The sequence below is a fragment of the Stigmatopora nigra genome, chromosome 14 (genome assembly GCF_051989575.1).
Source record: "Stigmatopora nigra isolate UIUO_SnigA chromosome 14, RoL_Snig_1.1, whole genome shotgun sequence".
NCBI lineage: Eukaryota > Metazoa > Chordata > Actinopteri > Syngnathiformes > Syngnathidae > Stigmatopora > Stigmatopora nigra.
This window is the reverse complement of record NC_135521.1, coordinates 10,286,942-10,313,774: the sequence shown is the minus strand read 5'-3', so window position 1 is coordinate 10,313,774 and position 26,833 is coordinate 10,286,942. Positions and strand designations below refer to the sequence as shown.

At 37.2% G+C, this 26,833-nt stretch overlaps 2 protein-coding genes and 1 long non-coding RNA gene across 11 annotated transcripts in view; 1 reads left to right on the top strand and 2 right to left on the bottom strand.

The window, feature by feature from the left end:
• The first annotated feature begins 1,170 nt into the window (after nt 1–1,170).
• On the top strand, nt 1,171–8,925 carry LOC144207790 (regulator of cell cycle RGCC). Of its 2 annotated transcripts, XR_013328786.1 has the most exons (8): nt 1,171–1,338; nt 2,797–2,955; nt 4,282–4,362; nt 4,878–4,940; nt 5,740–7,409; nt 7,601–7,701; nt 8,382–8,629; nt 8,815–8,925. XR_013328786.1 is itself a non-coding variant. In XM_077733428.1 (4 exons), the coding sequence occupies exons 1-4, from the start codon at nt 1,317–1,319 to the stop codon at nt 4,946–4,948; spliced, it is 333 nt and encodes a 110-aa protein (XP_077589554.1). In that variant the 5' UTR covers nt 1,171–1,316. The 2 variants fall into 2 exon arrangements, 1 of the variants encoding a protein (XP_077589554.1); XM_077733428.1 differs by lacking the exons at nt 5,740–7,409; nt 7,601–7,701; nt 8,382–8,629; nt 8,815–8,925 and having other exon boundaries at nt 4,878–4,948.
• Nucleotides 8,926–8,948: 23 nt separating this feature from the next.
• On the bottom strand, nt 8,949–11,421 carry LOC144207791 (uncharacterized). 5 transcript variants are annotated; one of them, XR_013328788.1, is made up of 7 exons: nt 10,951–11,421; nt 10,231–10,319; nt 9,829–10,118; nt 9,657–9,749; nt 9,523–9,586; nt 9,423–9,442; nt 8,949–9,023 (listed from the first exon to the last, which is right to left on the bottom strand). It is a non-coding gene; the product is annotated as an uncharacterized LOC144207791 (long non-coding RNA). The 5 variants fall into 5 exon arrangements; XR_013328791.1 differs by having other exon boundaries at nt 9,676–9,749; XR_013328789.1 differs by lacking the exon at nt 8,949–9,023 and having other exon boundaries at nt 9,361–9,442; nt 9,829–9,916; nt 10,014–10,118.
• Nucleotides 11,422–14,533: 3,112 nt separating this feature from the next.
• nlgn3a (neuroligin 3a) overlaps nt 14,534–26,833 on the bottom strand; it is a 132,003-nt gene continuing 119,703 nt past the window's right edge. For all 4 annotated transcript variants that reach the window (XM_077732263.1, XM_077732262.1, XM_077732264.1 and 1 more), the window contains one exon: nt 14,534–18,064. In XM_077732263.1, the coding sequence (XP_077588389.1) occupies nt 17,206–18,064 (859 nt within the window). In that variant the 3' untranslated portion in view covers nt 14,534–17,205. The remainder of the gene's footprint in view (nt 18,065–26,833) is intronic.

The window sequence follows — 26,833 nt, the reverse complement described above, 5'->3', positions numbered from 1 at the left end:
CGAGAACACTACATTAGGATTCGTGTTTTCTGTAGTTGTAGATGAGCACAACTATTTACTCTAGCAAAATTTGTAAAAATCATTTTCAAAATAAACAACAACAAAAATACTGCAAGTATTCTCCAAAACATAAGTTTGAAACAAAACTTTAAAATCTGTTTAAATAACCTTTTTCATGCATAAATTATATATTTATTTCTCTATCAATGTTTTTTTTTATTTCATTCATTTAAAACAAAAACATTGAATGCTATTATTGTCATTATAATAGATTATATACACATACATACATGGATATATGTACTATATATACATGTATGTATGTGTATATAATCTAATCTAAAGACAATAAGAACATTCAATGTTTTTGTTTATATATATATATATATATATATATATATATATATATATATATATATATATATATATATATATATATATATATATATATATATATATATATATATATATATATATATATATATATATATATATATATATATATATATATATATATATATATATATATATATATATATATATATATATCTATATATATATATATATATCTATATATATATATATATATCTATATATATATATATATATATATATATATATATATATATATATATATATATATATAGTGATGATAACTGTATATTCACAAAATAGTCATGCTAAATAAATAATCAAGAAATACTAATAGATAAATAAATGGTCAACATAAGAAGGACAAGTAGTAGGAATAAGTCTTGAATGGGTCCTAGGTGCAGAACTCAAGTTGAGTATGGGAAAAAAACTGTCCTTGAGTCTGTTTATCTTGGCACTTCTAACTCTGTAGCACCTTTTGCGGCCCCTATCTGACATCCAGTTTCAGTATTAGTGTTAAAAAATATATAATTTGGATATACATTTAATAATCTAATTGAAGATGGAGATAATGGAAAAACAAACAAACAAATCCTCCATATCTGGACATCTATCACATTGATGACTGTCATTTCACTTGTGCTAACATCCTGCATAATTATTATAATCCTCAGCACACTTTAACGGAAAAAACATTCAAGCCTCAACCTTTGTTACGCAACAGCCGTTTCCTGTCTACCCGACTTGTTTGGTTTTCGTTCAAGCTTTTCCTCCCACGTCTTTCCACTTACAGTAGAAGTCAGCTTTTCCTGCATGTGTCTTCTGGCTCCTCCTTCTCCTCCTTTTCCACTGTATAAGAGAACTACAGTTAGCTCCACTCAGCCTAGAAAAACGCCTTGATCCCAGCAATCTGTTCTTTATTTCTTCACTCGATTTGCACCGCTATGTCCTCAGGAGTGACTGCAGGTGAGTCCAGCATCTATATGAGCCATTAGCTTTCAAGTGGTGGACTGATGGGGCTCAGATAGGCCGTTTAAGAAGAAGAAGTAGACACCAATAGATGTCTTCTCAGAAAACCTCAAAGCTACATTTTCCTACTCAGTCATATCATATTTAACTGTGCTACAATTTTTCTGTTTTAGTCTGTTTTATAGCAGCTGTAATTTTTGATATTTTCTTCCTTCCACTGTCAAGCAACCCACAACTACATTTGTTGTCATTTAACAAGTGATGATCTTGTATTTTTAGTCAAAATGACTGCATGTTTTAACCTCTTACTGAATACTATATATTTTTACTATATATTTTTACTATATATTTTTACTATAAATTTTTACTATATATTTTTACTATATATTTTTACTATATATTTTTACTATATATTTTACTATATATTTTTTCTATATATTTTTACTATATATTTTTACTATATATTTTTACTATATTCAACTAATAGATTTTTTTTGGTCGCTTTTTAGGAGAAATAATGTGTTTATATTGCAATGTTTTGTAGAGATTTCCAAAAAATTCCATTTTACAGAACTCCATAACTCATAATTAAGCCTGACTTGAAATATTACCACCAATAACAAACTTATCAGTTCAGATCAAGGATGTCAAACTCATTTTTTGATGCAGATCATGGTGTAATTATGTTTTCATTTGGAGGGCCATTATGTCTGCCAGTTAATTATTTGATGAAGAGACCACTAAACAATTATCCAATGTAATTATTTAGATCGTTGCCATTCAGAGGCATTGTTGACCTAGAATTAAAAAAATAATAATTTCACGGACAATGGTCACTACAATGAAAAACTATTATAAAAAGTATTTTTTTTTTACTATATTAGGGCTGTCAAATTAAATTTATCCATTGAAGACCATCCCTAAGGGACTAATAGTGGTTATGATAACTTATTAGAATGAGAATAATGACATTTTATTAGCTTGACTCATCCACTGCAATCTGAGGTCACAAGTAATGTGCTGTGGTAGTTAGTGAAAAAAGCAAATTGATATTAAAAATACCGGCATTTGACATTTAATCCATTTTTTAAAGTGATTCACCTCTGATTTTCATCATAAGAAATATAAAGTAAAAAATTATTTCCTTTCACGGACCCGACAAAATATTCTGATGGAAAAGATTAGGCCCCCGGGCCTTGAGTTGGACACCTTTAGCTGTTTTAACATCCTGGCCCCATAAAATCCACCTAAAAAAAATATTTTTAGAAACTTCTATTTCTTTCTTTTTGCACCTCCGCCAAAAGCTGTTCAAAAAAAACAACCTCGGTTATTTATGTCCATAAGTACTAGATATGAAATTTAACCTTTGGTTGACATATGATGGAATGACCTGACTCCCGAACGCCTTCAATTTGTCTTCAATGGCTGTCTCTTTTTTTTTTCTTTTCTGCACAGACTTGGAGCTCCATGATTTACTGCGAGAGTTCCAGGATGTGGTGAAGGAGCTGCAGGCCCCCCCTCAAAGCAGCTTACATGCCTACAAACATATGCTGATGGAGGCCAAGAGACGAAACCCACCGGGGGACGACAGTGGGGTCGAAGACTCCGATTGCAGTAAGAAAAAAAACATCCATCTCTAAAAAAAAAATCCAATTTTCTCCATAGAAGAAAGACTCATTCATAATTTGGTGATGAACTTTTAATATGTATTCAATGAGTACTATCAGAGGAGCACACCCAAACACTAGTCGCATAATAATCTTTTCTTATGTAAGGAACAAGCGTGTCATTTTGCTCCTCTGTGAATTCCTCATTGGATGTTTTTTTTGACCTATAGAGCATCTTTGCTGAGGTTTTATGACAAAAGCCAAAACCTTGGGAGTCATTGGGTACATTTGCATTCATTTTGCAGCCTTTGGCTTGTTACTCGTCTTGATTGAATTCATTCCATTTTGCCTTTTCTTGGCGCATAAACAATTCATTTAAATTCAATTCAAAAGATGTGTTAAAATGCGTTTACACTCATTGGCTGCCAATAATGGCGCTATAGTCCACATGGATTGGACGTCTGGTGAAGTCAAGAACATTAAAAGGTGAATGTGTGTTAAATATACGGCCCGGGGGCCAGGTCTGGTACCATGGGTTGTGAAACAGAGTCTTGGTTCTCATAAAAATAGTATTTAAATCTAAATTGTGTAGTCAATGAAGAGAAATAAGATATTTTTTTCTCTCAGTGCACTGTGATTGGCTGCCCTATTGCTCAAGGTGGGCTGGAATAAGCTCCAGCACCCCCATGACCCTTGTGGGGATAAGCGGTATAGAAAATGAATAGATTAATAAATGAGTAAAGCGGTTTAAAACATAAGAATAATGAGAATGTTTACAGTTTATTCCATTTTCCTGGTTCAAAATAAGAAATGTAAAACATAGATGGGTAATTTTTAATTATTTCTAGTTAAAAAGCAAAAAATATGCGAGGCTATTGACACTTAACCCCTTTTATAAAGCTTTAAAAATAATGAAACAAGAGGGTAAAAAAAGAAGATTTTCAGACCATTTTATTTTTCGTTCAACAATCATCTTTGATTTATCAACTATTAAAATAATTGTCATTTTCTAACTGATTATACTCGGATAATAAAGCCAGACGTACTCAGCAAACATAAAAAAAACACAACTACAGCAATAACCCTCCACAAAGACAAATTTGACCCCTGGTTTGACCCCTTCACCAAAAAAAAAAAAAAACTCATTTAAAACTGCTGCCAAAGCGAACCCCCCCCCACCCCAAACAACTATATTGCCCCTAGCTATTCATCATATGATACTAGATCTAACAACTTCTACCAATAGATAATTCCAAAACATGTATTGTAGATGATACAAAATACAAAATGTCTTAATGTTACAGCAACGCTTTTTAATTGTTCTCTCCCGCAGGCAGTGAAGCATCTTTAGGGAACAGTTTGAACACCAGTGAAGAAGAACTACACACAGCAGGCTTAACACAACCACCAAAAGGTACTGGAGGGGTCTTTCCGCATGTAAATTTGCTGTCATTCTCACTGTCATCACCATCGTATTTGGCACATAACGCTCTATTTATTTATTTTTACACAACAATGCCCATTCTGTTTTGACTGTGGACATTCCTTCAGGGCCTTTTTGTATGGCGTCATGTAAACGGACTGTATTTGGCTACATATGCAGACGCGTTAAGGACTGTTCCATTTCAATGGAAACAAACAAAAAGTGGCCGGGAGGGACCATTTGCTCTGATTCTACGTTAGAAAGTTATGCAGACGGGATCCCCGTGAGAGGCTGAGAGCTGTCAGGATTTTAGGGGATGAACTTTAACTCAGTTTGTACAGAAAAATAGAAGATTTTCCTTGTCTAATGGAAGACGTTCATTATATATTCTGTTACTTCACACAGTGGAAATAACAGGAAAAAAATGAGCTAAGCTTCAAAATGGTTCCATTGCTCTGTTTTATTTATTTTTTTTAATTTCTTTTCTCTCTGTCCTCTTTTTGTAGCCAAGTTGGGGGACACAAGAGAACTGGAGAACTTCATTGATGTGTTGGACCGGGAGCTTGCTGGTGTGTAGTTAAGGAAATTCCACTTTCTATCTCTCAATCTTGTTTTTTTCTTCTAAATTCCTTACTGACACAGTTGCAAAACTCAAAGCCCCTGAAGTAGGTGGGCCACATTCTTAGTTCCCATTGCCACTACTTCTTCTTTTTGACACTCGAACTCAAGATCCCAAATATTGAGTGCTTACAGATTGTTATAAAATTGCTCAACAGGTATAGAATCTGTGAGCAACAGATTCAACAGATGAGTTTTTTTTGTCACTTACTGGCTTCCCCATGATAAGAAATGTGAGAGCACCACAACTGTTTAAAGCAATTTGAAGTGAAATGTGCAATTATTAGTAGAAAATGGCCTGTTATTTATAAAATACAGCACAAAATTAATTCCATGGATTTGATAGGTCCAATTTATAGTGCAAATTTAAGCCATTTAGAGAGATGTACATTATTTTCTAGTGCAAATGTATGTCATTTATAGCACTATCAATTACTATTTTTTTTCTAGTGCAAATGTAAGTCATTTTAGCACAGGACCAATTTCTCTTTTTTCTAGTGCAGTAATAGTTCAAAAATTTCACTTAAAAGTAGAGTATGCTGACATCATTTTGGCTCATTTTAAGGGCCATTAAACAAAAGAGCTAACTAACTATACATTGTTGTCATATTTTATCACATTGCCCTTCCTTATTTGCCATTAGACGTCAAATCCATTACAACACCATGTCTATTGTACTCACCTAAAAAAAAACAAATTTCCTCCACAATACAAAGCCTAAAAATCATCCTTATTTCTTTTCTTTACCAGAAATGTGAAGATTCCCATTGAGGAATGAACCAAACATGCCAGTGGAGGGAGAGATCTTCCACCAAAGCACATTAAAAGAAAAAAAACACTGTTCTTGACACTTTAGGGGAATAGTTAAGAATGGAATTAAAAGGCTATTTCATTGGTAAGTGAAGAGTGGCGACCCCTCTTCCCTCCGCGTCCTTGCCGACGAGCCCGAAGCATCATTTTCAAGATGTGTGACATATTCCCAAAACTAGATAAAACCACCATCTGTTTGATAGAAGAAGGCTGCCTGCAGTCCCTAGAATATGTTTATTCCTCATTTAAAATTCCCAACAGTGCTAAACCAGGAAATGGCCTCGGTTCCTTCGGTATGTTTTTGAAGGATGCATTTGTGTAGCAAAACTATGCAGCACTTTAGTTTTTAAACTTGAAGTCCCTGCTGTGTAATATCAAAATGTCCTTTTATATTCTATTGCTTTCACTGTACAGTTGTTGTTTATTTCTGTTTTCATATCAAATGTCATGAGGATGAATACATGGAGTGGATAAATAAAGCTCCAATATGGTAGGAATCTCTGCCTTTTTTGCCCTTTAAGAGAATACGACAATGCATTTGATTTAGGTTCCATTAGAAAAGGTGACATTTGCAGGGACATGTTTTCAATTGAAACATTTCTGAAATAACTTTAAAAGTGGCTTCAAGCTTGCCGCAGCGTGATTTCTGCAGCGGTTTAATAATCACGTCCGGTGTATCTCCTCAACCGTTCTCTATTGTATGCACTTTATCTTGGTTTCCTGTAGAATGCCTTGAGTTTCGCTTCTTCCAGCAAATCAGGAAAGGCACACATTTAACTCGGAGCCGAGAAGACCGCTTGAGGAGGAAGTGCGTCAAAAGGCTCTGTGAAATGACAATGAAGGTTTTAACTTTGTTCTGAAAGCCACTGTGGGCTGTGACCCCTGCCTTACAATACATGGTCATTTATGTTGAACAAAAAAAAAGCATATACTATATATGTTTATGTTTTTTAACTGAAAAGCTTTACTTATCATGGTCATTTGAAAAAAGCCTCATTATACATGGTCATTTTTAACAAATATAAATCATATACATGGTCATTGTTTTTAACAATTAAAAGCCTTATACATTTGTTAAAAACTGACCATATAGTCAGGGTTTATTGTGTTAAAAATATGACCATGTATTGCAAGGCTTTTATTTGATGAAAAAAATGTATATATAGTAAGGCTTTTATATGTTAAACAAATGATCATGTATTGTATAGTAAACTTGTATTTGTTAAAAATGACTATGTAGGAAGGCTTTTTTGTTAAAAAAAATGGCCATGTATAGTCAGGGTTTTTGTCATATTTAAACATTTAATCAATCACATTTCAGCCAAAAAGTGTTTTTGGTGCGTAAAATGTGGCTATATTTCCGAATAGTATTTTATGAGATTATTATTGATGGTTGGATAGGCGTGTATTAGACTAATAGACGTTATTATGAAAATGTGTGTGTGTATCTTTAATGCGCATGACCAAGGTCAGAGTTCAAACGCCGCCATCTTTTAAAATGGCGAATGGACCAGCAGTCAGTGCGGCAGCGGACTGCAGAGCGGCTCAAAAGTGACGATTTACCGAAGAAAGACCCGATAAAGTTCTCCTCGGACAATGCAGCGCATTCAGTACGTTATCATTTGGTGAATTCGAAGCCCCGGTTCTCATTTCAACCGTGCTTTTTGACCGTAGCGTGCTTCGTTTGCGTAATGGAGCCACACGTGGATGCAGAGCGGAAATGCTTGCAAACAAATTGGCTACATTGCGTTACCTATTGTTCTTAATGTTTAAAAAGAAATCATTCCATTGTGTGTTTCAGTGCCTCAACGTGGACAGACTGCTGGGAAAGATCAAGGATGTGGTCAAAACGATCAGAAAGGAGCAGCTTATCGACGCCATAAGGAGCGGTTTGTCAGCAAAGTGAATCTTATTTTTTAAATAGCTTCTAATTTCTCTATCGGTGTTACGTTAGGATATCAGCGATCAGTATTCACGGCTCTCCTAAATTAGCTTGTTTAGCATCATGATACACTTTAATTTTGAATTAAGACACTTTGACTGGGCTGGCGTTGATTTTTTTTTTTTTTTAATAGCAATATCTTGTGTGGATAGCTCATCCACACAAGTGCCATCAAGTGGATGTCTGAGGACAATACACTTATATAATATATACATTTGCCCTTCACTTTCTTAACTGAAGACCTCATGGCTTGGACCTTTTCATTTTTAGTTTTAAGTGTGATTTTGACAAAACCTAAGTGAGGCATTCATTCAACTGTAGTACAATGGTCATTTTTGACTTCTTAAAACAACAATTTTTCCTCAGTGTAAGAGCTTTTTGGGACGTTTTTAATTTTTTGAAATGATTGACTGGAATGACATGGGAAATGGATTGGAGTCATTTGTGCATCAAAATAGTTAAATAACTAATAACATAATCACTATGGTGTTTTGTAAATATTTAAAGCCACTAAGATGGTGGACTCTCTAAATCTACAAGACCAAAGTGGTCGTGTATGACGTAGGACCTGTTTCAGGTCATCTTTATTATTTTCATGTAATGTGTACTAAAGATACTCTTTGTTTTTGCTTCTCTTCAGGGTCCACCCAAGTTTGCCACATCAATGCTAAAGGATGACTTGGGAGCTTTGACACCAACATCCCAGAGGCCACTATCCAGTATGTTTTCCATACCTCCCACCACATTTGAATCAAATGATCAACAAGCTGTCCAGGAGCTTGATCTTGACTATTTGATTTGGGTGTGTTGGAGGACATGGAAAATAGACGGAATAGGGGTTCTTGAAGATTACCTCTGCAGTGGACAAAAAGCCAAGTCATCAGAGGGGTATGTCAAATTTCTTCTTTTTTCTCCCCCCTCCCACTGTGGCATAAATGTTGCCTTTTGTAGTGGGATGAAAGCATGCATTTATGCTGTTGGTAACACTTGTTTCATTTTTTTGACTTATTTAGTCTTATTTTTTTTAATGTTGGACTTAGTCTATTAAGCCTTAACTTTGTTTTCTTTTTCAGACTTTCATCCAGTGCCAAGAAAACTTCTTTGTCCGTGGATGAAAGGACCATCGAGAAGTTGGGACTTTATCTCAGCCCTTTTTTGTGGAAAAATAAAGCTTTTCAAATGTACATTTGTTTAAAATTTTTATTGAAACAAATACACCTGCATACATATGGGTTTGTATAATATTGAAACATTCATTGACTTGGTTGATCTTCTTCTCCACCTGTAGACAAAAAATATATATAATTTTTTAAATGCTATACTTAGAATAATTTTCAAAAAAAAAGCCATGTAAACACTTAGCCATTTTTTTTAAATTTGAAAAAAAAAATTCCAGCAAAATACTTAGAAAAAAAATCAAAACAAGCCTTGTAAACACTTAGTCATTTTTTTCCTTAAAAATACTTATAAAAAAAAATTAAAACCAAAAATACTTAGTATTTTTTTTATTTTGGAAAAATATAAAAATACTTGGAATATAAACACCAATAAAAAAAGGAAAAAAAAGACCATTGAGGGTCTTTGGGTCTTTTTTCTCCAAGTGTTTTGACAAAGTTAAATGACACACAAATCTCTTTTATTAAAATGACTGGTTGAAGAAAAAAGATGAAATCCTCCTCACCTTTGGAGTTGGGACTTGATCTATAAAAAAGAGGGGGATGTTAGAAATGTGCAACTTTAGACAATAAAAAAAAAGGTTAGGCATTCAACAATAAACTTACCTTCTAGAAAACTGCCAGTAGAGTTCAGAAATAATGCATCAAGTGTGCAACCTGGGAAGATCACCTGGATTTGCATATAAAATAAGAGGGGGGGTTAGTCAATAAAATAATGAGAATAGAATGTTTTGACTTACATATTCTACAATAAATAACCTCAGAAGACTGCAAGCAGAGTTCAGAAATGATGCATCATCTTCGAGTGAGCAACCTGGGAAGATCACCTGGACCTGCATATAAAATAAGAGGGGGGGGGGGGGGGGGGTGTTAGTCAATGAGAAAATCTGAGAATAGAATGTTTTGACTTACATATTCTACAATAAATTATCCTCAGAAGACCGCAAGCAGAGTTTAGAGACGATGTATCATCTTCAAGTGGGCAACCTGGGAAGATCACCTGGTGCATGCATATAAAATAAGAGGGGTGTTAGTAAATTGCAACTTGAGTCAATAAAATAATCAGACATTAGAATGTTTTGACTTGGATACTCTACAATAAAATAACCTATCAGAAGACAAAAGAGTTCAGAGAAGATGCATCATCTTCAAGTGGGCAACCTGGGAAAATCACCCAGTCCTGCATTGTATGGCAATGGAGCCTGCAAAAATCAAAAAGAGAACAAATGTTATATACAGAGACTGGAGATTCAACAGATAGATTAGGGTGGGTTGTTTCTTTTTTCTTTTTTTTTTTTTTTGAACTAGTTTTACCTTGATTTGACCAAGTCGCCTCTCCTGTAACTTCAAGGGTGTGCATGGTTCTGGGCACAAGGGAATAGCTGCATCTTCATTTAACCAACCTATTTGGGAAGTGCAAAACAGTCATTAAAGGAAAGAGCAATTGTACAATACATGATCAAGATAAAGAATCAAAATAAGTTAGTGAGTGCCCCGTGCTAATTTTAATTAATTAAACATACAGACTGAAGTTAAACGCTAGGAGAAAGTTGGCTGGACAATTTTTGTATAAATGATTTTGATTTATTTGAAACAGAATTACAAATTGGAAAAGGGCGCTTAGTACTCGCAGTGAAAACTATCATCAAATACAACACACCAGGAACTATGTCGTGCCTCTGGATGTTATTCTAAGTGAGCCTTAACCTAGCAAACTGTCCGTTGATATCTCGGCTTTGTTTGATAGTTTAAAATATTTCCCCAACGACTAGAGTATACGGACAAAATACTTATGAAGTCAATAAGGGATGAATGAAGTTATCCAATCCAAATGTCGTGATGCTAATGCTAAGATAGCTAGTGACAAACGCTAGCCGGTGAGGAAAAGGAGCCCATACTTAAAATGTCGACGGTGTGTTCGACCTGGCATTAAATTAACAACTTTGTTGGCGTTCTGGCTCAATTGAATCATAAAAAAATCTCCTGGTAGCGTGTTAAAATGAGCATAGGCTAGTAAATTGCTCTAGGACTTACCTCGTTGGCGTGCTAGTCGTTCGACCGACAGCATGGCAATGGCTCCCCCAAGGGACGCGATGCTGCGCATGTGCATAATTTACGCACCTGGCTCAGCAATGGCCGTAACCACGCCCATATTAACACGTCATATTGAATGTAGAAAAGTTGGTGACGTTTTTTAAGCAAAAAAGTCTTACCATACTATATTATTTTTTTTTAAAGAAAAAAAAGCCCTACTTTTGGAATGTGGAAGGAAGCTTAAGTATGCAGAGAACCCCCACCCCACACAAGCACAAGACAAACCAGCCTTGGAATTGACTGTGAATCAAATGTACTAACTGTTTGCCAACATTCTTTCAAATACTAATTTACATCAGGAAGCTTTGCAAAGTACCTCTTACGATTTGTAGGTTTTAGTGTTTAGATGTTATTTGACACTATGGCGTGTGGATTCTATTCATTTTGAGCTCTAACCCACAAACAAATACTCATTACTTACGTGCAAACTGTAATGAATCAAAAATTTGATTGGCAGACCCTGAAAGAGAAAGGTTACAGTGTAAGTCTCATCTTGTTTGGCGACACCCTAGAGTAAATGATGAAGGAACTGAGTTCATCAGTAGAAACATTAAAATGAATTGATGTTATGATGAGACGAGAGACACGGCTCCCAGACACTGAATGGTCCGCGTGATGAAGATATAATGCGCATCACTACGTGGCCCTCACTCCCTTCACCTGCGGACTCAGCCGTCTTCCTAATTAATGTCACACAGACTTAAAATCTGCATGCACATTGATGTTTGGTTGGGAGTATGTTAACAACCTAATGAAGGTCTAATTGAGTATAGCAGAGAGGAGACACTTATTGTTATCGGACGAGGGCTAAATGAAGTCTAGATTCGGCCTGCACGGTAAGGCAATTGCAGAAACATTGATTTCCACTTCACTCTTTTGTCTAACTAAGAAAATAGCATGAGAGGGTGATGAGTTTAAAATCTGAAGCGGCATCAAAATTCTCCAAATACGATTTTATATTGCAGCACAGCAGCCAACACAATGTGAACAAATAGCTGATCTAACAGCACGACTGTGGTTTCCACCACAAATAACACATCACTTGCTTTAAAAAAAAGAAAAAAAACAATGACTTGGCTCGACTTCTAACCACATTTTTTCCTCTGAGGATGTTACTAGACTAATGACAGCGTTTACTGTATGACAAACAGTAGCTCACCTTTCATGGATGACATAACAATTCAACCTGGGAAAATGTGATTGCTTTTTCCATCTGCACAGTTGTCAAAATCAAATGAACAGCTATTTTCTTTTTTTTTTTGTTGGAGCTGGTGCAGCAAAAAGGCATATCACACTTTTTTTTCCATCACTTGGAAACTTCCTACTTGGATATAAACCGAGGAGGAGATAATGACATAACATTTTGGGTGATAGGACTATTTTTCCAAAAGGGAAAATCAGTGCAGTAGTTAAGGTGAAGCAAAAGAAAAATGGTCACCTTATTTGGATGATTACGAATGCTCACAGAAATGCCAAATCCGCCCACACTGCGTCAGTTTCTGTTTTGTACTCAGGCTGTACAGACTTCATTGTATGCAACAGGAAACCTGCGTACCACTTTCAGGGTCGATCACTCTGAAAGAATGTGAGTCACGCGGCTTTCCATGCACTTGGACTTCAGTTACATCACAGCAGAGTGACAAGGGGTTTCATTCCACTTCCCAACTAAAAAAAAACACAATTTACTCGAAATCACGACTAAATTCACACGATAAATCTTTGAAAATGTAACCACAGCTAAAGATTTATGAGAAATTTGTGCCAGAAATTGATATAGACAGACATCCTTGACCTTGGCACACGTATAGATGTCATTGACATTGACGTACATGTATATACATCATTGCAAATAACACACATAACAAAAGCCAGCAAGCAACAAGATAATACTTTGAAATACGACTGGTGGTAGAAACAACAATCTATAGCCTTAAACCTTTCCGTGAAACTTACCATCGGAGGTGGAACACGCGCCAGGAGAAATGAAGTGTCATATCTTGTCTAGGTTTTACGTGTAGCCCATACCGGACAGATAAGACTGCAGAGGTATCAAAAGTACTTGTTTTCCACTTAATTATTTGCCACTTGGACAGCATATACGATTTATTCTCTTTCAGTCGTCTCTGCTATCTCTAAAGCATTGATCTTCTTGATCTATACAAAGGCGACAAGCAGTTTTTAGGCCATGGGATAGTTGGCTGTGTTACAAAGATAGTCCAAGATAGTCCTAACCTGTAGACACGGATTAGAAATCAGTGCACACAGAGTACTAAACTGTGAATAGTATAGTGATCCGTTCCCCCAGTTTAATAATTTGTAACTATAGTTTAGTAGTAATCTGTTCCCAGTTTAGTAATCTTTACCCACAGTTTAATAAACCCTCAACACTTTTGTAATCCATAACAACAGTCTAGAAAAATCTGTACTCTTATTTTAGTAGTAATCTGTACTCACAGTTTAGTAATCTGTACCCACTGTTTGGTAATCTGTTCCCACAATTTAGTAATCTTTACCCACAGTTAAATAAACTATCCACACTTTTGTAATCCATACCAACAGTTTAGTAATCTGTACCCATAGTTTAGTAGTAATCTGTAGCCATAGTTTAGTAGTAATCTGTAGCCATAGTTTAGTAGTAATCTGTACCCACAGTTTAGTAATCTTTACCCAGTTTAATAAACTATCAACACTTTTGTAATCTGTACCAAATTTAGTAATCTGTACTCATAGTTTAGTTAGTAGTAATCTATACCCACAGTTTAGTAATCTGTACCCATAGTGCTAAAACAACAATCTGTTTAATTTGTTCTATTCTGGTCTTTCTGATACAGAAAGCATCATATTCTGGATTCTTTGGCAGGAAAAAAAACAAGCAATTCAATCAAAGAATTACATTTGAGGTGGCACCAACTTTGGTCTAATTTCTCAGACCTTACTGATGGCAAAACAGATTTGACCTCAAACTCAGTCTTTCTGTAGTTGTTCCCCAATTGGTCCACTGGATGTAATGATGTCTCTTCACAAGTACATGGATCCTCCCAAAAAAAGACTCCACAGAGGTGACTGGGTCTACCGAGCCAATTGCTCGTGACATCTGCTCTGCTTCTGCAGCATATGGGAGAAGTAAGTGGTAAAAACAAGTTGCCATCCCACGACATTTGCTTCCTTTTCATAGCACACTCGCATCTGGACCACTCAATTTTAGCCCTGTTCCGACGTCTACATTTCCGTGAGTTGAAACTGACCTCCTAGTGATGAAGACAGATCAGACGTGAGGCAACATAGCTTTGAAATAATTTAAAGTACTACTTTGCAACTAGTATGACGTCTTTATGTAACCAGTCTGTCACAGTTGACGTGATTGGAAGGCATTGACCTTACTTAATACCACAATGGCGTTTGGAGGAAAGTAGGTTTTGTAGGTTTTCCAAAAGTACTTCATACATACATGAAGGTTAATACTACAAACAAGCAGAAATTGAATATTACGGTGTACTTCAGAAATTGACTGAAGGCAAAGAGCGTTATTATTTTTACAATTTTATTTTGTCCATACTTTCCAGGCCCTTCAAGGGAGATATTCTGAATGACAAAATGTAATTCTTAAAAAGTAAACAACATTTTTTTTTATTACTATAATCATTATTAAACATCTCCAATGGAAACCTGAAATCAAACAATTCAATCCTGTTTTATTTCAAGTTCCTTGTGACGGTTGACACATGACTATAACCCGTCCTAAAAACGCTGTAAAATGTCCTCAGAAAATGAAAAAAAAAAGAAGAGAAATAATAACTAAACTAATTCATGTTTGGTTTCCAACAGTATTTTTACCCACCAAATTCATTGAAATTTACACAATTCACAATCTGAATCCAAATTCAGATGCATTTGATGAACAGGGCAACAATTAAAAGCATGATCATCATCTTTTTAAGCAGGTAGACTCATCTGTATATTTCTTCCTCTACCATTTATGACCTAAAGAAACCAAGGATAAGAATAAACTAGATGACTCAAGCCATTAGCATCTTCCCTCAAATAACCCTCTTCTCTCTTTTCTATCTCAAGCAGGATTTTTGATGAAGATTGGGATTTTCACTCTACTGCCCTCTAATTGCTAAATCAAAGTTTTAATAGAATAATGTTGATGTACCATTAAAAAGCTGATCTAGTTTCAAGCGGTCAGATTAGGTTATTGTTCTTATAGACGATGTTTTGGGAGGTAATTTCTACCAAGCAGCCGTGGTAATTGCAAATTGTCACTTTTAATGACAGAATCAATAGCCCCCCCAAGAATAATGATAAAATAAATGACGCAATGTGTACATCGATACAATCGGTAAACAATGACTCATTGCTTTGGCACTACTTTGCATGAATTACAGTAAAATGTAGCATTATGCACAGAGGCCCCAAGCTGTTAGGCAATTTCTGCAAAGATTTTAGCAGAGAAATGAAGAGAAAAAGAGAGAAAGAGAGAGAGAAAAAGAAGGGAAGAGGGGTTGAGGATATCCTGAGGCTGAGACTTGCTCTCGCTGTGAGAATATTTCATCTTTTTTTTTCTTTCCCTTAACTCAATCAAGTAGAAATAATAGGAAATCCTCAAAAAGACAGTATCGGAATGAAAACGTGTGAAGCTTTCTATGACTTTTTTTCTTTTTAAACCATTTTAATTTGGTACATGGCACAATCAGCATGTATGCATCTGGTATACATAAATAAATATTAAATATTTCATACAGAAATATATATATATAGAGCTCTAACAAAGACATATTGAGTATTTTTAAGTGGGGGATTGTTGAATAATATGAAATTATTCATGTTTTTTTTTGTTTATTTCTATGTAATTAGAAGTTGTATCTCCGTAAAAAGCCCTATACATATATATATGTATGCCGATATTTATATATATATTGAAAGAAATACAAGTGTGCACTGATGTAGGTTCTCTCAGTGCAAACAGGCCACTGTTTGCTGCTATTGAAGAAATCTTACAAAGTCCACACACCAGTTAGTTCAGTTGTTTCTTTAAGCTATCTTTTTCTCTTACATGTAAAATAATATTTATTTTATCATCTTTAAGCAAAAATTAGACATATAGAACTTTGAATAAAACTAACGGGAAAAATAAAAACCCAAAAGTGCTATTTTTCGCCAAGACAGACACCAATGGACGCAGTAAAAACACGACTGGTGGGCAACCAAAAAATCGACAACGTGGAAAAAGTATTCTGCCTTGACCCCCACCCATCTTTAAACCCCAAAGAGTACGCTGTACAACTTAGTAAAAATGAAAAAAAGTGGTTACAAACGCTCACTCATACTCACCTGTTCACTCACTCACCTTTCGTAGCACACTTGACTGATTTCAAACCTGTCAATTTGGCAAAAAAATTAACAAAAACAATCACAAGAACAAAGCATTTGTCTCCAAGACATAGTCGTCCTTGGCAAAACTTTTTATGCTAACTAAACCCCCCCTACTAAGATGAAACGATTCATGTTGTGTTGCAAACAAAACCAAAACAAAAATGGGATTTTTAAAATCTCTACATCTGCATCAAATTCTGTGATTTCTCATCCTGGAGTCAGTCTTTCTCTTATACTTCTCTTGGTTTAGTCTCTTAAGACAAAAAATATGTAAAAAAAAAAAGCTTTGTAAGGCATTGAAATCAAAAAGAAAGTAGCAATTAAAATGGTGATGCAATTGATGTAGAGGCCATTGTTCTTTATGAATCTCCCACAGGAGGAATGAGGATTGGGAAATTAAAATGCACTTTTGTTTGTTTCATTTTTTTGTTGTTTTGTCTTTTTGTTTAAATTCAAGAACCAAAAAAAAAAAAAATGTGGCTGTCCTTTCAGTCCACATAAAAGGCTTTTTTTAAATGAATGATCTCTTGCTGATCTTCTTTCTTTTTAGAAAAAAAATGACACAACACAAAATACAACCCCACCGCCCCCAAATGGAGGAGAAGGGTAGCAGTTTGAATTTGGCAGCCCTGCACAACTTGACATCCATTTGAGAGCTTTCAGCGACCCTCGTCATAGTAAAAGTCTCGATATATCTCTTCACCTTTTATTCTGCCCGCCCACTTCCAACTGTGGTATTTATAAAACACAATCCTCCACTCTCAATCCTTTTGCTCCTCCCCCTTACGGGTCTCGCTGACTCTTTTGGCCTCCTTAAAGCTATACACGTGTGGTCGAGTGGGAGTGAGGAAGGCCTGTGGAGTTGAAGCCTGTCGTGAAGGTGTTATATGGGTGAAGGTTTGGCATGCCCACCAAGGAATTAGGAATCATGGTAATGGTATTAGGCGTCATGAGTGGAATGTCGTCCGGGGAGCGCCGCAGAGTGAGCGTGTAATCGGGTAGCGAGGCCAAACGCAGCGCCCCGTCGTTGCTGTTCCCCGCCTCGCACTCGTGGTGCGTCTGGTTCATCTGCAGTGACATGATTTCCTCCTCCGGCGCGTGGTGCCCGATGTCGTTGGCGTTGGTTTGGGGCTGTGGGCTAGGCTGTCCGTGACTCGATTCCTGCCTTCGTTTGTCTTTGCGGTAGTAGAGGGCGGCGAATGCCAGGACGTTTAGGAAGAGCAGCGAGGCCCCCACCGCAATGGTGACGCTGAGCTCGGTAGAGTAATCCCGTGGGTTTTCCACCACCAGAGGACCGGACTCTTTGTCGTCACTCCAGTTGTCTTTGTCTTCGCTGTTGTAGGCCGGCGACATGGGGGGTCGCTTGGTGTTGAAGGGCCAGGTGGTCTTACCGTTGGGCCTTTTGGTGGATAGGGTGTTCTGTGTGGTATCCAGTGGGGGCACTTTGGTGGTGGTGGAAGTGTAGTGGAACATGTCGTGAAGATTGTATAGGTGGGGGACCAAGTGTTTCCAGAAGGCCACTTTAGTGGCTCGGTAGTGGTCGCGAACTCGCGGTTTCAGGCCGATGTGAAGGTATAACTGGTCTTGGGGATTGTACTTGGACCATGCCACCTCCTCAAAGCGGTTGGCTTTGGTGTGGATGAACTTTGTGTCCTGGGGAACTGGTTTGTTGGGATCTCTGCAGAGAAGAAAAAGAGGCAATGTCATTTAAAAAAGAAAAACAAGAGTAACCAGGGTTGAAACAATCATTTGACCTATAGCCGTGATCCTAACTCTAACTGGCATTAACAATGGATGACCATCCTTCATGAATTAGGGCATGTTCCAGTTTAACTCTGTGTAAAAAGGTCAATTCAGAAGAGACTGAAAAAATGAGAGCACAAGGCTCATCACGTAATTGGATGAAATCCATTGGCAAATATTACGGCGGGCAGCCTGGGCACACACTATGTAGGAGGTGTGTACTTTCTTTTCTTTACAGGTACCTGCAGCGGTGGCTCCGCCCCTGTGACAAAGCCCTGCCCAGGCCAACACACCTGTGACTAGATTCCCATTATCCCTCCTCCAATCAAGATTCACTTCCTGCCCTTATTTAAACCCTTTTCATTTGGCAATTCACCCCTTACCCTTGACGCCTTGATGCCTTTTTGCTGAACTGCTGACCTGCAGGCTTGTACAAGTATGTTACTCCTTGTTATATTTTGTATATGTGTTGACAAAGTTAATGATTTTGGGTTGCATAGGGGGATCTTTAGGGTTGGATGCAGTACTACATCTGCACTAAAGAGTTCACAGTCTGTGATCGGCTGGCCACTGATTCAGTGTCCCCCATCTCTGGCTTGGAGTCAGCTGGAATAGGCTCCAGCACCCCCCGACCCTAATGAGACTATAGCAGTTAAGAAAATGAGATGAGATGAGTTCACTGTTTCAATTTTGACGTCTCAGCGTTAAGTCCTTTTCAATTACAGTGAAGCTGCTGATGTATTGAACCGGTTATCATCAAGCAATCTCCCATAATCAAACACGTCCTTCTTTCTGTAAAGTGTTGTGAGAGGATGTGAATTCCACATTCACTGCTATAGTGCTTGTATAGAAAAGAATAGACCAGGTGAAAAATATCACAGCCTTGAAAACACAACAATTGCCGGCATCCAAGAGGTTGAGAAGATGCAAGAAGCTGTGTGACATTTCTCCAAATGCCATAAAATATCTCTTTGCTAGTTTGACTGCCACGTCAGAGCACGGCAAGTCAAAATTTATTCTGGGATTTAGGGATGCGTCGGTCACAGGGCATGTCTCTTACTGTTTGTTGTGTTTGGAAACGTGAAAACGAGAGAATTAAAAACCATGTCAGAAGAATTCAGTGCTGTGTTCGTTTTTATGCTGTCAATTTTTCTTTTTTCAGGTCAGTGCTTCTGGGAGAGGTGAATAGGAAGGAAGGGTGAGGGAATGAAATAGAGATAGAAAGAAAGAGAAAGAGAGAGAGAGAAAGAGGGAATGGTAAAACAAATTGAGATGGCTAAAGCTGAATCCCTGGACCTGGGCCCGTGTCAGAAGAGCAGCCTGTAAATAACCACTTTTATTAGTCCTGTAATGATCCCCAATGAATATTGACAGGCAGACTATGATGACTTTGTAGCTGAATATCAGTAATTAAGTTTTAAAGCAGCGGCTGGTGGAGGTAAGGTCATATTGATCTCCCTGTGCACAACATGCCAGGGAACAGGATGTCAATGGTGGGTGACGTGCTTGTCTGCAGAACACCAGGTACCCATACACACACACAAATACAAACAACCTATGTAAATCTCCTCTGCCCATGTACATGCGCACGAATAACAACAATGTGGGGGTCAGAGCAATCTCTGTTAATGGGAATTCCAGGCAGGTCCATCCATATACGCTATGAAAGCTCTCTTCAAAGCTAGGTCAATTTGGCGAATTGTGATAACAAAAAAAAAAAGATCTAAAAGGCACTGGGCTAAATCTAGCAATCCAATCTGTGTGCACGGACAGGAGGGTTAGATAGAGTGCTAGATGTAGTTTAGAAAAAAGGTGCTTCAGTTGAAAATGAATGCTTTTCAAGAACATAAAAGATAGGTAAAGGTAAAGATAGATTTTGGTTTGTGGTTGGTCCCAGGACATATTATTATTACAACAATTTTTCTCATTTGAAGTAGAGGGAGAGATAGAAAATGTTAATAATTATTTCTCTGATGAACAAGCACCAAGTGGTTCATGGACTGAATGGGAAGTTTTCATTGATAACGTATTTGCATCTGCAGGTTTTTCTTGCAAATATAACTGAAAAAGGTTGACTTTAAATTTCAAGTTTGACTTTTTTTCAGTGTACCTTTGACAATTTTTTTTACACTGAACAAGCGCCAGAAAAAGAACTGCTCATCAGTGAAGTCAACACTTGACCTTGATTTGGAGTGGCAAAAAATGATTATTAATGAGTCAGATTGGTCTTATGTACGGGCAGCCCGGTCGAGCGAGTGGTTAACGCGTCAGGCTCACAGCTCTGGGGTTTCTGGGTTCAAGTCCAAGTTGGTGGACCTGTGTGGAGTTTGCATGTTCTCCCCTGGCCTGTGTGGGTTTCCTCATGGTACTCTGGTTTCCTACCACATTCCAAAAACATGCATGGTAGGCTGATTGGACACTATAAATTGCACTTAGGTAAGAGTGTGAGAATGAATGGTTATCTGCCTCTGACCCAGAGTCAGCTAAGATAGGCTCCAACACCCCCCATAACCCTAATGAGGATCAAGCTTTTCAGAAAATGAGATGAGATGAAACAAGGTCTTATGTACTTAACACTAAGGAAGGTCCAACAGAAATAAATCATAGCATTTTTTAACGATTTTTGATGCATTTAACCACAACCTAACCATAAAACAATAACTTGGCACAATAGTAATCTACCCTACAAAATATTCCAATGGCAGTTGAGCAGAATCAGCCATGCAACAATTTGCACATTTCATGCAAATGTAGTCTTTAAAAAATACATTAAAGGGCATGAAAGGTTTGTATGTGCAATAGAAAATTGCTCACAAAAACATGCCATAGCACCGTAGCACCATATGAAATTGATTCATTTAGCAAAGCCAATGTACAGTAATAATTTAAACATGAAATGAATTGCGATGGCTGTTTCAGGAATAGCAAATGTCAACACTGTGTAACCATAGCGTATACAGAAGAAGGTAGGCACCGAGAAAATGAAATATGATAGGGAATGTAGATTTTTCTATTTGCGTAAGCATTCTAGAAAATGGCATAATAGAAATATGATAGTGACATAGTGTGTTCAGTATATCAATTTGAGATTTTCTGAATCATCTAAGACTTCTTCCAGGTCTGCATTTTTTTATGTCATTGCTATTTTGGGAAATTTTGCAGGCTTGAATTTTGTCATACAGTAATCCCTTGGCTCCAATAGTTTTTAATTGTTTTAAATTTCATAAAAATGTGAAAGATGCTACTACGACTTAGAACTGAAGAAAAAAAAGTTATAATCGGGGTGGCCCTACTTTGTAATTTTTCAATAATTGTCTGATCTACATTAACCACAATATTTGAGGGATTACTGTAGTTCACTTCAAAAAAAAATGAAACAAACACTATGAAATCAAACAAAAAAATGTCTTTTATGCGGTTGTTGGCTTTACCAAATTTAACTAGATGTTTGTCAACAACAAAACACATCCAATACCATCATTTCAAACCTTGTTCCAATTTAGTGATGCCTTTCTATGTTCCGCAGGAAAAAAAAAAAAAACATCAGAGCAAATAAAAAGTAGAACACGCACACCACGTCTGGCAAAAGCACACACAATCTGTCTGAGTGTACTTAGAATTTAGTGCAGGGTATTTGAGATCTTTGTAAATATGGGGCAGAGTGAGGCTTAAATTATTATTTTATAAAAATGCTAAATATTCCCTTAAAAGGGAAGATGACATCTTTTTTTAATGAAAACCTATGTTATACTATGGTAAAGGTCGTTACGCTTATTTTGATTGGGAGGGGCGAATTACTGAGCATTAATTAATAAAAAAATATATCATTTTCTTCATTATTAGAAATTTCAATATGTTTCTCAACTACATTTTATATATTTCCAAATAGTCCAGTATTTTCTTTCACATTAAGTTCATTTAAGTTGTCTTTCCTTTCAAACATAACAAATATTATGTTATGCTACAATGTGAAGAAATTCAATGTACTTAGTATCAAAGGCATAGCGCCATTTATAGCACATGTTATGATGACGTAAGCCTGTATTAAATAATGCCGCTTAATACAGACAACAGCCGGTGGGCTTTCTTGGCAGTTTGATAACAAACTACACAACCATGTGCATGTGTTAAGCTCTACGCTTGACAAGCTCACCGCCAGGCATATTTGCAATTAAAAAAAGTAATCAAGTATATTTAACTGTATTGGCATAATTGATGTTTATGGTCCTGTTAACCTGCGTTATCGTATAATACACGTCCTGTCAAACCTCCCGTCTCAACTGAATGAACATTGAAGCGGTGGCTGAACTCCAAGCAGTGAAGGATTATTACGCCCATAAAAGAAGCTGTTTTAATGCCATTTCATTTTTCCTTCTGATGTGTTTCATATGCTCGGGTTACCACAATTCACCACCTGCATTTTCCTGACCTGCTAACCCATGCTGGCTTTGGCCAGTGAGGCATGTTGATGTACTTCTGTGTGTTTGTATTGCTGATTGTGCAAGTTTGTGCCGACATTTTATTCAATCTTTTGGGCTCATGTACTGTCTATCCTGGAGTGACTGTGTATAAAAGACGCAAATACACCGACTTGACCCGAGAGACGTACATGCATTCGACTTCAATACAAAACATGCAATAGTTGCGACTACGTTAAAGATGTGTCAATGACTGCAGGCGTCTATGACATTTTTAAAAGCTTTTTCCAAGTGGATAAGTAACTCCCCTATACCTATCTTTTATGTATACGTTAGTACCAACTACTCGAGACTTATTATCTATTCCAAATCCTGTCTTCAAGCGCATGATGTAAAAGGTAGATAAGGGGGATAGAATGAATTTCATTTCCCATTTCTTCCCCCCAATTCCCATGTACCTCCTTCCCCTTTTCATCCTGTTGTAATTTGAAGCGCTTGAATGATCATAGACCTAGCCATCACCAAATCTGAAATGACACGTTTAGGCGCCCCAAGGCAGAAGACAAAAATCTACTTTTACTACATTCTACATCCCATGAATTCCCAAGCTGAGTTATAGCCTCACCATATAACATGAAGGGAGGCGCATTAAATCTGAAGCACTGATGCTCATTTTGCTAAGCTGCTAAAATATGCAAAGTTAAAGCCTTTTGAAGGTTGAGGTTATTGTTGTTACTGTTGTGTAACAAATGCATACCCTGCAGCTGTTTATCGACTTACCAGGTAACACAAAGTAAGCATTTCATTTTAATTTTCACCACAAACACCTTGGCCTGCATTCTAAGTTAATTTTTCTTAAACACATTTTTATCTAGTGCTTGTCAGCAGCCCTGGTAGAACAGCGTACAAATTATCAGGCCGTGCTCTTTTGCCCTTCGTGTGGATGAACGCTATGGCGAAGGGCTGAGTGATGCATGCTTTATATTTAATGGCGGCCTTCAGTTCAATGGGCTAAGTGATGCGAAGCGAAACGCTGTGACTTTGGAGTGTGCTGAGGACTTGGAGGAAGGACGCAAATTCCAAACTATATCTTATCAATTTGTTTTTCTTCCAGAAAAACACAACAACTCATTAAAAAACTTATCAGTATTCCTTTTTCAATAGTGACACCACCTCATCAACAGCCACTTTCACATTCTTAAATGTGAAGTCTATCACTAAAAGACATATGATTATAGTCCTTGGTGTGCAGATTTACGTCCGCCACCTCATTACATTCAGCCCATAACATGAATACCGATCAATGGTATCCACACCCTAGTTTTTGCCTCACAAGATGCAGATCCAAATCTGCACCACAATATCACTAATCAGGCAATGTGGTCTACAAGTGGTTAACATGTGGCCTCACAGTTCTGAAACTGAAGGTTCAATCTCCAGTGAATACCATCTTTTCAGTTTGGAGTTTGTATGTTTTCCCCTTACCTGTGTGGGTTTTCTCTTGGTATTCTGGTTTCCTCCCACATCCCCAAAACATGCTAGTTTCACACTAAATTGTCTTGATATGAATAACTCAGTGTTCCCTGTGATTGGCTGGTAACCAGCTCATGGTATCATTGCCTACTGCCTGCTTTTGGCTGGGATAAGCTCCAGCACCCCCACCACTCTTGTGAGAAAAAGCTGTACAGAAAATGAATGATTGCCAATCAATCTACAATACTAAAATTGTCTAAAAAAACAGCCATTTTCAGTCCTGCTTTTGCAAATCCTGCAGATTAGGTTCTAGTTAGGGAAGGGCAAAGTAGTTGATTAGTCAGTGAATTGATTTTTTAAATGATTTTAATTGTGTGGAACTTGTGATTGATTAAGTGTTGAGGACATTGGGGCAAGCTGTAATGTTCAAAATGCCTTTTTTCCCCCTCATCGCACACTGTTATCCCTTAGAAAGTCAATGGAAGGTCGACAGGTGGCCTTGTGCCCAAGAGGTCAATTAGCAGCCAATCTAATATGTTTTATCATTCATGTGACTGTCGAGCCAAAACACTGCTTCAGCATCCGGTCAGCAAAAGGTCAAACAAAAAATTGTCTACACTGGAATAGTAATGGCACAAATTTAGCTGGGAAGCAGCGTAAACTACAATGACAATTGCTGACTTTGGGCCACGGGTCATAGCTTGAGAATCCCAAAACAAGAAAACTAGGAGGATGAGTAACCCAATTCTCTTTGGTTTGAAAACAGCAGCCTTGCACATCGGTGTCACTATCATTCAAGATGTCTTTGCCATTGGGTGTTGAAGTGCACACAAGACAGATTTGCAGTTGGGCTGGCAGACATCGTTGCTAAGGACAAAACAATCAATACCGTAGATTTTCACCCCTGCGACTTGTCTTTTTCGTACAGAGTAATAAGAGAGTGAGATAGAGGAGCTGGGATGGCGAAAAAAGGAAAAGAATAAATAAAGAATCAAGCAAACACAAGGCTGTGCTCTTTAACCATACCTAGCAAGACCTTACACAGCATGAGGTAGTACTCATATACAGAAGAGGGAAATGAGCACAAGACAGCAATAAAAAAGAAGAAAAAAAAGAAACACACCAAGTGGAAACTTGGACTGACATATTTATAGCACTAATGATATGTAGTGACTGATCTTTGCTGCCTTTTCATCATTTTGTCTTTTTCTGAAGTGCTCCACCAGCGCTTTTGGAAGTCGGTGCACACGCTGTGCTTTTATTTGTTGTTTCACATACTGTGAAAGTTGCAGTGTATGGACACAAAAAAGTTTTTGGAAGCACAGTTTAAATAATGGTGGAGGAGACTTTTCATGATAACTGGGGTATGGTTATCTGTGCTGTGATGGATGATATCTTTATTCTTCAGCTAGTTTATTCATTTTGCCTCCTTTTCAACAGACTGTCATAACCAATGTATCTCGGCCCCGTCTGTCTGTTTATCGTTGTGTGCAACCATTTCTATCCATCTTTTCATCGGTCAGTTCCTCCTCCATCCATCTATCTATATATTCTATTTCTTCCTTCATTCATCCATAAGATCAAGTAAATAGTCTTCCATCTACTGAATCATTCATCTATCTGTTTATCCCCACATTTTGCTTGTCTTCATTTCTCCAGCTGCACTCAGGCATTATTCAAATGTTCAACTACTATTTATAAATCAACATCAACATTGCTGCTATCGACAAAGAGCGAAATAATACACTAATAGTCACAGAAGCAATTATACACTCATACAAAAGAGTGATAATGAGTATTTTCTTTGCATTTTATGATTAGAAGACATGTGGAAATGGATTGAATTTGCCCTTTAAGGATAACGCATTAAAACCTGAGACGGGAAGGCTTTTAAAGGGGAAACACGTTGTCATATGCACGATAGAGGTGCAGCAAAAAGTGGATCAACATGACTTCACACATGTTTTGACAGGCAATTTAAAGTCGAGGACAAACCCGATCTGGGTTAGCTCATGGTGAGTATTTGAAGAAAGGGGGAGGAGCATTGCTGTTGTGATCTGAGAAGTCAAAGGGAATTCAAGAGGGTCCTAATTAAAAGGATGTCCTCCAGAGCCAGACCAGGCTTGGGCGGTGATGGGGTGAGAGCTTTATCCCCAAGTGTCAATTAAATAAGGACAATGAACTATTTGAAGGATGCTATGCCAACAGAGAAGTCTTGGGATAAAATCAAACGTAGCTCGGGTCAGAAGAAGTTTAGCTTAGACATCATTGGCTTCTTTTCACTCTGTAAAACGGTCACTATATTTATAAAATAAATAACATTTAAAATGTTCCCAATTTGCTGCCACGAATGCTTCTCCAGAACACGATAAGTGTTGAATAAGCTCTCTGATCCCGCAGTGAAAAGTCTACTATGTCTGATTTGTTTTTTGTATACGTATGTCAGTTTAACATCACGTTTAAATCTCATCCAGAACCTTGACGTTGACCAAAAGGATTTCCCAGTGTTCAGAAAAGAAGAAAAATACTCTAAGATACTACTACTTCACATTATCCCCCCATGGATTGACTGTGACTAGTCTACACTAACCTAATGTGGAGCGACTATTAATGAAGAACACCAAAAAAATTGATCCACAAGCCATGCAATACACTCATTGTGTCTGTCTATAAAAGAGATTCTCAGAGTATGCCTAGAAAAGATAGCTGCCAGGCAGGGGAAACAGCTGTTTGGTGTGACCTTAGTGGCTCGCTCGAGGAGCCACAAAGCGGATATCAGTCCATCTGTACTTGTCTGTCATTAGCAGCTTGTG

Coding starts and splice junctions, on each gene's coding strand:
- LOC144207790 (XM_077733428.1), top strand. CDS start 1,317: ATGTCCTCAGGAGTGACTGCAG. Junction 1,339..2,796: donor GTCCTCAGGAGTGACTGCAG/GTGAGTCCAGCA, acceptor TTTTCTGCACAG/ACTTGGAGCTCCATGATTTA. Junction 4,363..4,877: donor CTTAACACAACCACCAAAAG/GTACTGGAGGGG, acceptor CTCTTTTTGTAG/CCAAGTTGGGGGACACAAGA.